The sequence below is a fragment of the Carcharodon carcharias genome, chromosome 4, assembly GCF_017639515.1.
Source record: "Carcharodon carcharias isolate sCarCar2 chromosome 4, sCarCar2.pri, whole genome shotgun sequence".
NCBI lineage: Eukaryota > Metazoa > Chordata > Chondrichthyes > Lamniformes > Lamnidae > Carcharodon > Carcharodon carcharias.
The window spans coordinates 190720162-190735840 of NC_054470.1; the positions used below are offsets into that span (position 1 = coordinate 190720162).

General features: G+C 43.7%; 1 protein-coding gene across 1 annotated transcript in view; it reads right to left on the reverse strand.

The window, feature by feature from the left end:
• The window catches only part of cfap99 (cilia and flagella associated protein 99), a 155047-nt gene that overhangs the window by 117654 nt on the left and 21714 nt on the right, over positions 1-15679 (reverse strand). The window contains exons 3-5 of the mRNA XM_041185362.1: positions 13370-13464; positions 13154-13266; positions 8763-8940 (exon numbers count right to left, since the gene is read on the reverse strand). Of these exons, the coding sequence (XP_041041296.1) occupies positions 8763-8940; positions 13154-13266; positions 13370-13464 (386 nt within the window). The remainder of the gene's footprint in view (positions 1-8762; positions 8941-13153; positions 13267-13369; positions 13465-15679) is intronic.

Sequence of the window (15679 nt, forward strand, 5' to 3'; positions counted from 1 at the left end):
AAATGTGCGCAGAGAAGAAAAGGTAAAATGGAAGTAAGAGAGAGGTTGAAGAGATGGGATAGGTGAGTAGTAAGCTTAATGGCCTTTAATGACAATAGGCTGGGGTCTTAAAGTCCAGGAAGTGAAAGTTTTCTCACGATACTGATGACACCGAGTAATGGAGATTATTAAACTGGACCGCAAACACATAAGTATGACATGAACAAGCTTCAAGCAAAATGAGATGCTGAGAAGAATCTTTCCTTCCCATGAAACTCTACATGTGCCGTGCACTCCCAGCTAAAGCTGTTAATACTGTTACCGCCTTTGAAGTAGAGCCAAGAAATGGAAGTTGGCTTATAAATATAATTAGAGACAATTGAATACCATATGAAATAGGACTTTCCTTAAGCTGCTGAGATGATGTCAGGCTAAGAAAAATGACCAATCAAGTGTGAATAATGTAAGAATAGTTTGGTATTTCATTATTCCAGTTGATTTATCTTTTGGGGGACTGGAGAGATATTTTTTCAGATTCTTGCCTTGGAAGATCCAATGCGTTGGAGTACAGTCTACAATATAATGGACAGTATGTGGACTGTGGACAAACAGTTTCAATGGGCCAAGTGATCTGCTCTTGATGAATTTACAATATCCTGTTCCCAGTTTGATCAGCAGCCTGTAGATTTACTTTTGGAATGCCTCTGCTGAATCAGCATTCACTGCACAAGGTGGCAGCCCATTCCCTTTTCCCCTTTCCTAATGCTTCCATATATAAATAGTGACCTAACAGAGCACAATTTCCCATTGTGGTTCCAAAAGTACTTAATAAAGGCAAGAAGAGGCATAGCAAAAAGAAGTGATGATGGCATAGTGGTATTGTCTGGACTAGTGACCCAGAGTAATGTTCTGGCGACCAGGGTTCAAATCCTGCCACGGTGGACAGTGGAACCTGAATTAAAAGTCTAATGATAACCACTGTCATACAAACCCATCTAATTATCTTTTAGGGAAGGAAATCTGTCACTCTTAAAATCACAAAAAAAGGAATGAAACCAGATGGATCAACCTAGGCAAATTCAGCACTATCGACCCTGCAAAGTCAGGGGCCTGAGATAGTCATCCTCATGGAATCATAACTTACAGGTAATGTCCCAGACATCACCATCACCATCCCTGGGTATATCCTGATCTACCATCAGCAGAGATGGTGACACAGTGGGAGGGAGTTGTCCTGGGAGTCTTCAACATTGACTCCGGATCCCATGAAGTCTCATGGCATCAGGTCAAACATGGGCAAGGAAACCTCCTGCTGATTACCATGTACTGCCCTCCCTCAGCTGATGAATCAGTGCTCCTCCATGTTGAACACCACTTGAAGCACTGAGGGTGGCAAGGGCGCAGAATGTACTCTGGGTGGGGAACTTCAATGTCCATCACCAAGAGTGGCTTGGTAGCACGGCTACTAGCTGAGTCCCTAAAGGACATAGCTGCTAGACTGGGTCTGCGGCAGGTGGTGAGCGCACCAACAAGGGGGAAAAACATACTTGACCTCATCCTCACCAACCTGCCTGCCACAAATGTCCATGACAGTAGGAGTGACCACCGCGCAGTCATTGTGGAGATGAAGTCCTGTCATCACATAGAGGATACCCTCCCTTGTGTTGTGTGGCACTATCACCATGCTAAATGGCATAGATTTCAAACAGATCTGGCAACTCAAAACTGGGCATCCATGAGGCGCTTTGGACAGTCAGCAGCAGCAGAATTGTACTCATAGCACAATCTGTAACCTCATGGCCCAGCATATCCCCCACTCTACCATTGCCATCAGGCCAGGGGATCAACCTTGGTTCAATGAAGAGTGCAGGAGGGCATGCCAGGAGCAGCACCAGGCATTCTTAAAAATGAGGTGTCAACCTGGTGAAGCTATAACACAGGACTACTTGCATGCCAAACAGCATAAGCAGCAAGTGATAGACAGGGCTAAGAGATCCCACAACCAAAGGATCAGATCAAAGATCTGCAGTCCTGCCACATCCAGTTGTGGATGGTGGTGGACATTTAAACAACTCACTGGAGGAGGCGGTTCCACAAATGTCACCATCCTCAATAATGGAGGAGTCCAGTACATCAATGCAAAAGATAAGGCTGAAGCATTTCCTACCATCTTCAGCCAGAAGTGCCGAGTGCATGATCCATCTCGGCCTCCTCCAGAGGTCCCCAGTCTTCAGCCAATTTGATTCACTCCATGTAATATCAAGAAACGGCTGAAGGCACTGAATACTGGCTATGGGCCCTGACAACATTCTGGCAATAGTACTGAAGACTTGTGCACCAGAACTTGCCATGCTCCTAGCCAAGCTGTTCCAGTACAGCTACAACACTGGCATCTACCCAGCTTTGTGGAAAATTGCCCACGTATGTCCTGTACACAAAAAGCAGTACAAATCCAACCTGGCTAATTACCGCCCCATCAGTCTATTCTCGATCATCAGTAAAATAATGGAAGGGTTCATGAACAGAGCTATCAGTGGCACTTGCTTAGCAATAACCTGCTCACTGATGCCCAGTTTGGGTTCCACCAGGGCCACTCAGCTCCTGACCTTGGTTCAAACATGGACAAAAGAGCTGAACTCCCAAGGTGAGGTGAGAGTGACTGCTCTTGACATGAAGGCAGCATTTGATTGAATGTGGCATCAAGGAGCCCTAGCAAAACTGGAGTCAATGGGAATTAGGGGGAAATCTCACCATTGGTTGGAGTCATACCCAGCACAAAGGAAGATAATTGTGGTTGTTCGAGATCAGTCATCTCAGCTCCAGGACATCACTGCAGGAGTTGCTCAGGGTGGTGTTCTCGGCCCAATCATCTTTAGCTGCTTCATCAGTGACCTTCCTTTCATCATAAGGTCAAAAGTGAGGGTATTCGCTGATGATTGCACAATGTTCAGCACTATTCGCGACTCCTCAGATACTGAAGCAGTCCATGTCCAAAGGCAGCAAGACCTGGACAATATCAAGTCTTGGGCTGACAAGCGGCAAGTAACATTTGCGCCACACAAATGTCAGACAATGACCATCTCCAACAAGAGAGAATCCAACCATCGCCCCTTGATGTTCAATGGCATTACCAACACTGAATCACCTACTATCAACATCCTGGGGGTTACATTGACCAGAAACTGAACTGGACTAGCCATATAAATACTGTGGCTACAAGAGCAGGTCAGAGGCTAGGAATCCTGTGATGAGTAACTCACCCCTGACTCTTTAAAGCCTGTCCATCATCTACAAGGCACAAGTCAGGAGTGTGATGGAATACTCCCCAATTGCCTGGATGAGTGCAGCTCCCACAACTCTCAAGAAGCTTGACACTGTCCAGGACAAAGCAGCCCACTTGATTGGCACCACATCCACAAACATTCACTCCCTCCACCACCGATGCACAGTAGCAACAGTGTGTATCATCTACAAGATGCACTGCAGGAATTCACCAAGGCTCCTTCGACAGCACCTTCCAAACCCATGACCACTACCATCTAGAAGGACAAGGGCAGCAGATAGATGGGAACACCACCACCTGAAAGTTCCCCTCCAAGTCACTCACCATCCTGACTTGGAAATATATCGCTGTTTTTTCACTGTCGCTGGGTCAAAATCATGGAACTCCCTTCCTAATAGCACTGTAAATGTACCTACAACATGTGAACTGCAGCGGTTCAAGAAGGCAGCTCACCACCACCTTCTCAAGGGCAACTAGGGATGGGTAATAAATCCGGCCCAGCCAGCGAAGCCCACATCCCATGAATGAATAAAAAAACGTACAGAGAACGTGAGTGGTAAGGGTTATGATAGGTCTGGAATGGTGTTGCTTCCTTTGTAATCTCCTCAACATCCTGGATTCTATCCTAATTTGCTAGTTTGTGTGCTTCTTCCTATTGTCTTTTGTCTTATCACTTCAGTCATTTAACCATCTATCAAATTCCATTTATGCTCTACCATTCTTTAACAGCATTTGATGCTGGATTAATTAGACCATAAGACATAGGAGCAGAAATTAGGCCATTTGGCCCTGCGAGTCTGCTCCGCCATTCAATCATGGCTGATAAGTTTCTCAACCCCGTTCTTCCGCCTTCTCCCTGTAACCTTTGATCCCCTTACCAATCAAGAACCTATCTATCTCGGTCTTAAATACACTCAATGACCTGGCCTCCACCGCCTTCTGTGGCAATGAATTCCATAGATTCACCACTCTCTGGCTAAAGAAGTTTCTCCTCATCTCTGTTCTAAAAGGTCTTCCCTTTACTCTGAGGCTGTGCCCTCGGGTCCTAGTCTCTCCTACTAATGGAAACATCTTCCCCACGTCCACTCTAATCCAAGATTGATAGATTTTTGTTAACCAAAGATATAAATGGATATGAGGGAGTTTGGTCATTGATCAGCCATGATCCAATGGAATATTGGGACAGGCTTGAGTGGCTAAATGGCCCACTCCTGTTACTATGTTCCTATGACCCACTGAGTGTTTCCAACACTTTCAATCATACAAGATGATGGTTTAAAATTTAAAAATAACATTGCACTACAGGAACTGAATTTGCAATTTGAGCGGCCTGCACCCACACACAGAAAAGCTGCCGCAATATTTAATATTTACTCTAATATTACCTCTCTTTATTCTAGCTCTGTGTCCTTACAGGGTGCCACTGCAGTGAGCATATGGTAAAATGTGTGGGTTTTCTTTTCCGGCGGCTTTACTTTTTAATAAGGAAAGGAAAGCCGAGATCATTCTGTTGTGCATTTGCTTCATCTTCTGGGGGTTGGCTTTGATTGGCACAGGAGCAAATGATTTCAAACTGCACGTTCTGCCGTTGCAACAAATTTTATGTCGCATTGACAGAACTACACTAAACAGTCAGATTGGTGAGCCTTGGACTTTAATAAATCTAATTCAGGGATTTCAGGGTCACCAGTAACACATCCGGCTACTTTTAAGATTACATATTGTTCTGTCAGTTAACCATCCTTTGCCCTGTCAATCTATTTAGTTTTCAATTGGTTGATAATGCTGCTAATCATTTGGTTGAGAAAGCAAAAATATTAACGGTCAGGCCAACAGGTCCTATGCTGCTAGCTCACAATCATGCATGTGTAAGCAGCAAAATATTTTCTGTGCCCAAAGGGGTGAACTTGTTCCACAGCATTCTACCCTTCACCAACATTACTAAAAACGTCAATTAGTTATGGATCTCATTGCTGTTTACTAAATGGCTGCTAGATAACAACAGTGATTGTAAAACATCACACGTTAAGTGTTTTGAGAACATTCTGACAGATATGCTGCATAAATGCAAGCCTTTCAATTTTCTTGATGGGGAAGTTGCTCCTGCTTTATTTATTAATGGAACAATAGCTTTTATTATAAACTATTATCATCTATGAATATTGAAATAATAGTGATTCAATTTGATATTTTAAGTTCTGATTTAAAACTTAAATTCATGCACTCCCTGGAATTACAAGCCTTAATTTGTAATCAATATTGGGAAGTGCGTTTTTATGAATATTCAGAGCAACAATTTCCTCTGATAAGAACCAACCTGCAGTGAATGTTGCAACAACAGCAAGTTTACGCTATATGAATCCATAATCAGTGGCTTACATGAATTTGTGAGTTTCGCATCTGAATCAATGCTGTGTGGTACTGATTCTTGTTTTCTTCGGTTTCTCATCTCCCGAAAAATTTTCATCCCAAGCCCTGATTAAATTGTAACCTAACTTTAAATGGAATAAGTAATATTTTTATTAATTTAGATGGTTAGTGGTCTTGATTTTCTACATAGCGCTTCCCTTACCTTCCACCCAATCTTGCCACTCCACAGTAGATTTTGGTTAGTGAAGCTGTAAAAGAGGAATGTTTTCTTTCCCACCACCATGTTCCAATTGTATTTGATGCTGATTTTTTAGAGAACCAAATCAGTTTTCTATGATTATGACTGTTGTGAGATACATTAAGGGACACTTCCCTTGGGCTGAACCCAGGCACACTGCATCACCTAGGCACAAAGGTACTGCACTCATGAAAGGAACCCATCCAATTCTTCCTTACATTATAATTGATTGAGATTTTTTTTTGGTCTGTACCCAGAGAATCCAGTGGAAAGTCTCCCCTATTATGTGAATAACATCAAGAAATATTAATCACATCCAAGTCTTGACTTCTATTAACCCCATTAACAATGTTTGTAACGTCAGTAAAATTGATGTCTGTGATAAGTGAACCTTGCCTGAATATAATCAAGGACCCTGTAATAGATGAGATCATCGATATGAACTGTAAGATACATTTGAATGAGCAAGATTCATGCTGTTTGATCTCATTATTTGATAATACCAACCCTGTCAAATGAGTTCAATTGTCTTGGCCACAACCTTCATTCCTGGCAACAATTGTCAGTTGTTGATCACCTTCTGCGTGAAGAATTATTACCTAGCTTCTGTCTTAGCTTTGTCCTTTACAACCACGAATCTGTGCATCCTTGTCCTGTTGCAAAAGCCTGTGAAACAAAGTTTGTTTTCTCTAGCCCTCTTATGGATCCCATTCCATCATAAGGTCCGAAGTGGGGATGTTCGCTGATGATTGCATGGTGTTCAGCACCATTCACGACTCCTCAGATATTGAAGCAGTCCATGTCCAAATGCAGCAAGATCTGGACAATATCCAGGCTTGGGCTGGCAAGAGGCAATTGACATTCACACCACATAAGTGCCAAGCAATGACCATCTCCAACAAGAAGGAATCTAACCATCACCCCTTGACATTCAATGGCATTACCTTTGCTGAAGCCCCCACTATTAAGATCCTGGGGGTTACCATCGACTGAACTGGACTAGCCATATAAATACTGTGTCTACAAGTCTAGGTCATAGGCTAGGGATCCTGCGACGACTCATCCTGGATGAGTGCAGCTCCCACAACACTCAAGAAGCTTGACACCATCCAGGACAAAGCAGCCCGCTTGATTGGCACCCCATCCACAAACATTCACTCCCTCCACCACCGACGCACTGTGGCAGCAGTGTGTACCATCTACAAGATGCACTGCAGAAACACACCAATGCTCCTTAGACAGCACTTTCCAAACCCACAACCACTACCAAATAGAGGGACAAGGGCAGCAGATACATGGGAACACCACCACCTGGAAGTTCAACTCCAAGCTACTCACCATCCTGACTTGGAAATATATTGCCATTCCTTCACTGTCGCTGGGTCAAAATCCTGGAACTGCATCCCTAACAACACCACTTGGACCTACACCACTTGGACCGCAGCGGTTCAAGAAGGCAACTCACGACCACCTTCTTAAGGGTAATTAGGAATAGGCAATAAATGCTGGCTTAGACAGCTAAGCCCACATCCCTTGAATGAAAAAAATCACTATAATGTCCCCATTGAGACATCACTCTCAAGCTGAAGAACATGACTAGTTTATTAAGTCGTTTCTCACAGCTCTTTGCTCTAGCACTCAGAATCAGTCTTGTTACTCTCTGTAATGCCTCTAGGAAATAGGTGACCTCCTTAAAAGAACAGAGGAAATAGAGTAGAAGTAGGCCATATGGCCTCTTGAGCCTGCTCCGCCATACAATAAGATTATGGCTGATCTGACCTTGGCCCCTACCCCACTTTCCTGTCCGTTGCCAAAACCTCTTACGAGGTGATGATGAGAAGTGTGTGCAGTAGTTCAGGTGCAGTCTGACTTATGCAGCTTCAGTATTAGCTCTGGAGATTTGGGCTGGATATTTCTCTTCCAAACATCTTGGCAAGATTCAGCTTCCAGGAGTAAGGAAGAAGAAAAGGGGCAAAGATTTGTGTCTCGGGGTTTTTACAGTGTCCCCCATGTCCTCTGGGCTCCCAGAGCTTCCTCCAGGGGCACAGGGTTTGAATTCAGATGAAAATGAATACTTGGAGATACAAGAGTACTTGGAGATGTCTAATGCAGTGAGGGCAACATTGGGCTCTGTCATGATTTAAAAACCTGCCAACATCAACTATCAAAGGTGTCTCACAGCAACTTCAGCCATATTTTCCTCTGGAAGGGCTAGTTGGGTGTCCATTTGGAGGGAGACCTGTAGAAAGCTGGTCAGATGGTCTGAGAGGAGCAGATAATAAGACCAGTTGAGGTCTAAACTGATAAGCTGACTTTATTCTTAAGAATATCATCTGCATACCTATTAAGCCCATTATATGTTCATATATGTACTTTTACTTTTGCCCCATGGTTGCCATTTGACCCATAATGTTATAGTTCATCATGACTGTTTCACTAAACATCAACCTTGCTGTCATACAGTCCTGAATAGATGGAAGGACATATTTGGCAAAATGACCAGCTAAATCCCAGTTTTAATCCCTGGCCTTTACTGAGTTAGATGATCTCAGCTGGGAGGTGTTAGGAACTCTATAATTGGTTTCAATGTCCCTGAGTTATGGAGGGAAATATTAGCACAAGAGTACTTGGAGATGTCTAATGCAGTGAGGGCAACATTGGGCTCTGTCATGATTTAAAAACCTGCCAACATCAACTATCAAAGCCATTTGGTCAAGGCATCCAAGGGCTAATATTCAACTGCACAACCCAAGAAGGAACTGCCATTCTCAGAAAAAGAGAAGAGAGAAAGAATTAGCAGAAAATAAAAATAAACAAAGCAGTTATATTATTGTCTTTTCCCCCTCCCATGTTAGTCTTCAGTGAAGATGGATAGGAACCCAACAGACTTACCTTTATCTGTACTTGCAGCAGAGGAATTTCCTCAGGTATTGGAATGGATTGTGGTTTAGGCTTGGTGAGGTTAAATTCCTTTGGTACTGTTACAGGTTGGCTCTCCTTTTTCTTGGAAATCTTATTAGCCAGTATGTTGGCTAAGTGATCAATGTGGTTGTTGATATCTGGTTGCCATCTTTAACAAAGAGATATAAGTGAGAGAAGAGTGGAATAGTGAACATATAGAATCATATAATGGTACAGCACAGAAAGAGCCTATTTGGCCCATCAAGTCAATGTAGGATCTTTTGAAGAGTTAATGCCAATACCCCAGTTTAGTGTAGAAAAAGACCCCAAAGTGCTTAGACCATTAATCTCCTCCCTGTGGCAGGAGATGGTGGGGGTAATGCCTGTTTTTTTTTTCCACCTTGTGCAACTTGCCACAATGGAAAATAAGCCAGGCTATACAACAGGTAGCTGACCCCTGACTGCTACTTTGCCATTGCCACTGAAAGTTAATACTGACACCCACACCGCTCTTGTTCCTGTCCCACATTGATTCCTGACTCTTTCGCACATTGGTTTTATTTCCTATGTTTTGTTTGCTCTTATTGGTTGGTTTGCCATTTCCAATTCAGACGAAGGGTCTATACTTAAAACATTAATGTCTTTTCTCTTACAGATGATGGTTGGTCTGCTGTGCATTTCTGTATTTGGTCTTTATATTCCAATTTGGTTTTACTTGGACTCACTATGTTACAAAATCCAACCAGAGTTGCATCATTGACCATTGAACAGTTTAATTATTTTCCAGAGGACAGTGTGGTCAGGATAGTGCGTTCAGTGTTACCTGCTGCTGCTGCGCTTGCATTGTACTGCAAGCATAACTTTTAACTTTTTTCTAAGTATTTCATGTAATGGGATTAAATTCAAAGAAATACATTGGGTTCTCTTTCTCAGCCAATATCTTGCTACAAAACCAATTCTAATAGTTCTATTCCACAAACAATGGGCCTTGTCAGACTTGTTTGTGTTAACTAGAGAAAAATATACTGGCTCCTTGTGGCAAACATGCTTCCAGCAATGCTTGCTCATCTATATTATACCAGGACGCAAGGAGCTAGTATATTTTTCTCTGGTTAACACAAGAAAGTTGGTGAAGTACAGTGGTGTGTGGGAACGGTGGTGTGGTTCCCGCTGGTCGGCTTAGTGAGTTGCCGTGTCGGATCATCTGCTTTTTAGCTAGTAATGTATGCATAAACCTGCAGCATGCGGTATCTTGTGAGGGGGCAGGTTGGGATTTGTCCACCTGCCGAAACCTCTTGGCTAACATTTCCAGACTCCATCTGGAGCCCAGGACTTGTCGTGGCAAGCACCATAATGACCCCGAGTGGTGTGTCCTGAAGTTCAGTGACAATGCATTGACAGCACTCCTCCAGGCAGTCGAGGACCGGAGAGAGATGCTCTTCTCCCGTGATGAGAGCCAGAGGTCTACCGGCCTCACCACTAAGGCTTGGGAGGAGGTGGCCAGTGTGTTCTCCAGAAGAGGACCACTATCCAGTGTAGGAAGAGGATGAATGCTCTTAGCTGCTCCGCCAGGGTAATTCAAACTTCTCCTCAGTCTCTATTCACACTCTCATAATGCCAGCGAACATTCGCTGAGTTACAGTCCACAGGGATCTCACACACTACTGGCACAAAGGACACCACCACTGAATCTCTCATATATACTTTTACATTCTAATCTCTCGTCACATCCTACACAAGTGGCATCCTCAGCCCTTACATAGGTCCACTCAGCAGTCACAGTGGGCAGGCATGCTTATCAACTGCTTTGGCATCCATTTTGCTCACAGTCTGTCCATCAGTCTTTATGCAGGAAAAGATCGCCCTCAACAACAGGGAGAGATCACAGACCGGAGGGGGATGCCAGAGCTTAGGTCACTCCCCCGACTATGAGGAGCAGGTAGTGGAGCTGGCTGGTGAGCACCGGGACCGTGCCTGCATTGAAGGCGGGTTTGGCATCCCACAACATGCCAATAAGACCCTATCCAATACACCGCTCGCTGAAATTGTGAGTGCCTTTTAATATAGTTGACTATCCAGCCAATCACCAATTTTCTCTTCTCTCTATTACAGGGACCAGCAAGGAAAGGAGGAGGCGCACTGCCAGCCAGCCCATCAGTCCCTGACCCCAGATCACCTCAGGTGAGGACCCGCTAGATGTAGAGCCATCATTACGTTCACCTGCTATCCCACCAGTGCAGAGACACACACCTCATTGGGACTAGTTCTAGAGCAGGCTCAGAGCCACCATCTGGTGAGCACAGCACAGATTTGGGTCCACAGCAGGTAGAGACCGTGACAGCCAAGGTCACAGACACTTGGATGACGGCTGGAGGCCAGGCTCCTGCTGAGTCCGAGTCCGATGACGAGCCTCAGCAATAGGTCCTCAGAGAGATGTTGGAGCTCCCAAGACAGGCAGGGGCACAGCAGGCAGGGTTGTCAGAGGCCGTCACCAGATTAGAAAGGAGGATGGAGGAGTCTGTCCACGTTCATTCTGATTTCATGACACCGACAGGCCAGGACATCGGGGGGAACAATTGGAAGGGTGGTGACCTCCCCATGGAGGCCTTGGTCCAGCAGTTTGTGCTAGTCATGCGCCCGGACCTGCACACCATCGCTGTAGCCATAAGTTAGATCCATCCATGGCTAGGTGAGAGGGGGATGGGGCACCTCGATCTCCTTCCAGGAGACCGTTCCCTTCAAGGACTCAGGGAGGAGCCCTTGGCACTTACAGGGGGAGGCGTGTCACTCAGGGCAATCCACCCAAGACTCTCCTGGGCTGTCCAGCCGCTCCAAGTGACCCCAACAACTCCAGCTACTCAGGTCAAGGAGGGTCTGCCGGCCACACAGTAGGAGACCCAAAGCAGGCCAGGGCCCTCCAGAGGTTGCCCACCAAGGTCATCACAGACAACAGGGCATAGCAGTCAGCAGGCTGCCTCTACCTCTGATGTGGATGTCAGGGAAGCACCTAGACATAGGTGTAGGGTAAGAAAAATAAAGAAATATTAAGAGAACAAAGGTGGCAAGGGTGTTCACTCACTGTGTATACTTTGCAGTTCTGTAAATATATTTAGCTTATCTCAAATTTTCAACTAGTAAACAGCTCTTCTATCTAATGCAATGGTCTAAGGTCACACAAGTGTAACAGGTGCCCCCACCTCCTCACTTATCTCCCATCATGTCTCTCAAGTCTATGCTGACTCACACATTCTCAATACAGTGATTCGCCTTTCTTTCCACAGCAGCAATATGAGCAAAGCCTGTAGCTCTATCGACATGGTGGTTGGGCAATGCATTTCTTAGACTTGCGTCAGAGGATCATACCATGTGGCCTCATGTGTATAGATTTTGCATCTTGGTTTATTCTCCTGATGCTGCTGCGTTGAAGACTGGTCTATGTGGATCTTATAGGTATTAATGGCGACCTACATTGGAGTAGATATAACTTGGTGCATCTTTCAATGACCTCTATGTTGTCTGTCAGGTTTGAGTGTGGGTTACATTTCAAGTAATAGTCAGAGATCTTAGGTGTTCATGGCAGCCTGTAGCTTGACACAGTGATTGCATGTACAGCTAGACATCACCACCCACCCCCACCCAGTCATGTGTCTCTGTCCACCCCTTCCCAAGTCATTCCCCCCCAGTCATGTATCTTTGTCCTCTCTTCCCCCTGGGCTCCATTCAAGCCCCTCCCCCCCGCCCCTTCAAAACACTGCACACACAAACCTTGGGGTTGCGAATGAAGTGGAATTCACCAGGTGCACGTCTATTATACCTGGTTGTAATTCACAATAGTTTAATTAGCTGCCAGCGCGGCCAATTGATTTGAAGCGGGGGGTGGGGGTGGGGGTGGGATGCGTGGTTCTAGTGAGCTGTGTTTTACATTAACATTCATGATATTCAAATGCATGAAAATGCGGTTCCCAGCATGGCACGGTGGGCTAGCCAACCTGCCATGAAAGTCGGAGTGGAAAATTGCAAGCCATTTTTAAGCTGGTGGGTAACAGACTTTTGGCTGCACTTCGAATTTTCCCATTCCACTCGCCACGATGCCCGCCACTGGCCGGACTGAAAAATTCCATCTGACCAATTCCATCTGAGTCATCTGACCAATTTGCAACTGTTAAAATTAAACTTGGGTTTAAGTATAAGATGCTTTTAGGCTAAATAACAGGGTGATGGGAATGCTGGATCTTGTGTAGTTGATGAAAGAGGCTGGGGTCTTCTGCAAGGTGGGGATAGGGACAATTATTTAGGACATTACTGTTGTCAATATCCAACTCAGTCAACAGAAGATGCACCATATGACACATAATGGAAAAATCTTAAACTTGACAAATTACCTCAGCAGAGGATCAATCAGCTTCTGATTTACATATGCTATGTCATATATTTGGCACCATTCATCCTTGATCCATGTAGTGAGGTTCAAGCTATCAAAGAAGAATCTAAGGAACTGTGAAAAAATTATAATAATCATGGAATTACTGAACAAACTAACTCCTTAAATAAAATACTTCAGTTTGATGTTTCCAGGGATTAATGAATACCATCCTCACTTGGTGCATTTTGTTCACAGGCTGTGAGTTGATAATCTTGATGAAGTGTTTCAGGCCCAGCTCTTTCAGTCGAAAAGTAGCAAGATAACATATAACTGTAACAGAACAAAGCATTTAGAGTATTACTTTAGAAATAGTAAAAATTTCAGATGAGTAGTTGAGTGATGCAGTCCAGGAATGGCCCAGGTCCAAGCCTCATTTGGGCCAAGTTAGCTGCTAATATTTAGGTCAGCAAAACTGCTATTCAACTAGCTTCAGTTCCACTGGGTTAGCAAGAAGGATAATCAGCTATTTAACCAGTGTCTCAGGACCTCTGTAAAAATTTGTCTTGTGGGCATTGAATGAGAAGGGGATTAAAGTTAGCAGTGATACATCCCATGATAGCCATCCTGCTCACTGGACAAATTGTTAAAGGGTGACCTGTACCTGAGGACCTCAATATTTAAGCCAAAATCTTCAACACAGACAGAGACAAAGAAATAAACTAAGGAACAGTGGAAACTTTATTGAACAATGATCTAAAGGTGAAAAATATAATTCTAACAGTAGCACTTATTTTCAAATGCAATTAAAATTAATAAAGAAAATAGTTACATTTTCCTCCATTTATTGGATATAATCATTCAGCATACATGGTGGTTATTCGGCTCATTGACTCTGTACCTGCTCTTTCAAAGAGAAATCCAGTCCCTTGCTCTTGCAGCAAATTCCTACAATTTTTCCCCTTTAAGTCAGGTGGGCAGAAAAGTATCAAATGGAATTCAGTCTGGAGAAGTGTTTGGGGAGGGAAGACAAGGCAAGGGAGTACACAATAATTGGCAGGTTACTGAAAAGTGTAGAGGAACAGAGGATCCCTGAAGGTAGAATGACAGGCAGATAAGGTTTAGAGGGCAAGGCATAGAATATAAGAGCAGGGAAATTATGCTAGAACTGTTTAAAACATTAATTAGGCCACAGCTCGAATAGTGCACACAGTTCTGGTCACCACATTACAAGAGGTATGTGGTGACATTAGAGAAGGTACAGAGAAAATTTATAATAATGTTGCCAGGACTTTAGCTGTAATAGGCTGGGGTCCTTTTATTTGAAACAGGATGCAGAGAGTATATTTAATTGAGGTGTATAAAATTATGAGGGGTCGAGATAGACTGGATAGGAAGGACCTAGTTCCCTTACCAGGGAGGTCGATAACCAGAGGTCCTGGATTTAAGGTAATTGATAGAAGGATGAGAGAGAGGTTGAGAAATCTCACCCAGAGGATTTCAATATATCAATAATCACATTGCATGACAATTACCTTGATAATGACAATTGCTAGTTAAAACTTGTGATGGGCATTGGTTCTCCTATCTAAACAGTATGAATAGATACAGCTAGAACACAAGCTTGGCCTAAATAGCCAAGTGGTTATGGTACTGGGCTTGTAACCACAAGATCAAGATCAGGAGTTCAAATCTCACAATGGCAAACTATGAAACAATGTAACTTCATCTGAATAGGAACAGATGGAAATGTGTTTGTACTCAAAAGAGTTACAGCTAGAACACAGTGAAAGCTTCTAGAAAGTCTGTAGCATTGAAGAGCTGTACTGGGAATGAACCAGCTTGATGTTTTTTAAAAAAAAGTGCTTTGGATTCATTCTTCTCCCATAAGCACTTACTGTGAGTAACAAGGGTGTAGGGGTCTGGAACACTCTCTGAAAGTGTGGTACAGGTAGACATACACTCAAATGGAGTGCAGCTGAGCTAACTGAGGTGAAGACTTGGAGTTTGGTGAGAGGGCAGTTTTAAGTGTTAATTTTGTTCTTAAAATTTAATCTAGTGTAAGTAGCAGTAACTGGAAAGTATGGTGTAAGCAGGCTGAGTTCTTTTTTCTCTTGCAGTTTAGACAGGGTAGACTCACTTTTAGCTGTCAGAGCTGAGTAGTTAATTAGTTAACTGGTTGAATCTGATTACCATAGCCCAGTTCAGTTTACTATAAATTCTGGGATCTTTAGTACAGCCTTGGCAATTCGAGGCCAGCTGAGCTAACTGAGCGAAGACTTGGAGTTTGGTGAGAGGTGGAATTTTGGAGAAGGTGTTTGTTTCCTTTTTTTCTATTTTTCTCATTCCATAGAAATTGGTTCTTGCTGTATTACAGGGAAAGGAGCTAGCTGTTTGGTGGGTAAGTTCTATTCTATCTAAGGTTTAAAATAGTATGCAAATTGGTAAAATTAATAAAAGATATAAGAAAGCAACATAAATGATTAATATAAGTCCTTATTTAAAACAAATTAAGGATGACAGGACAAGTGATGTTGGGGCTGCAGCA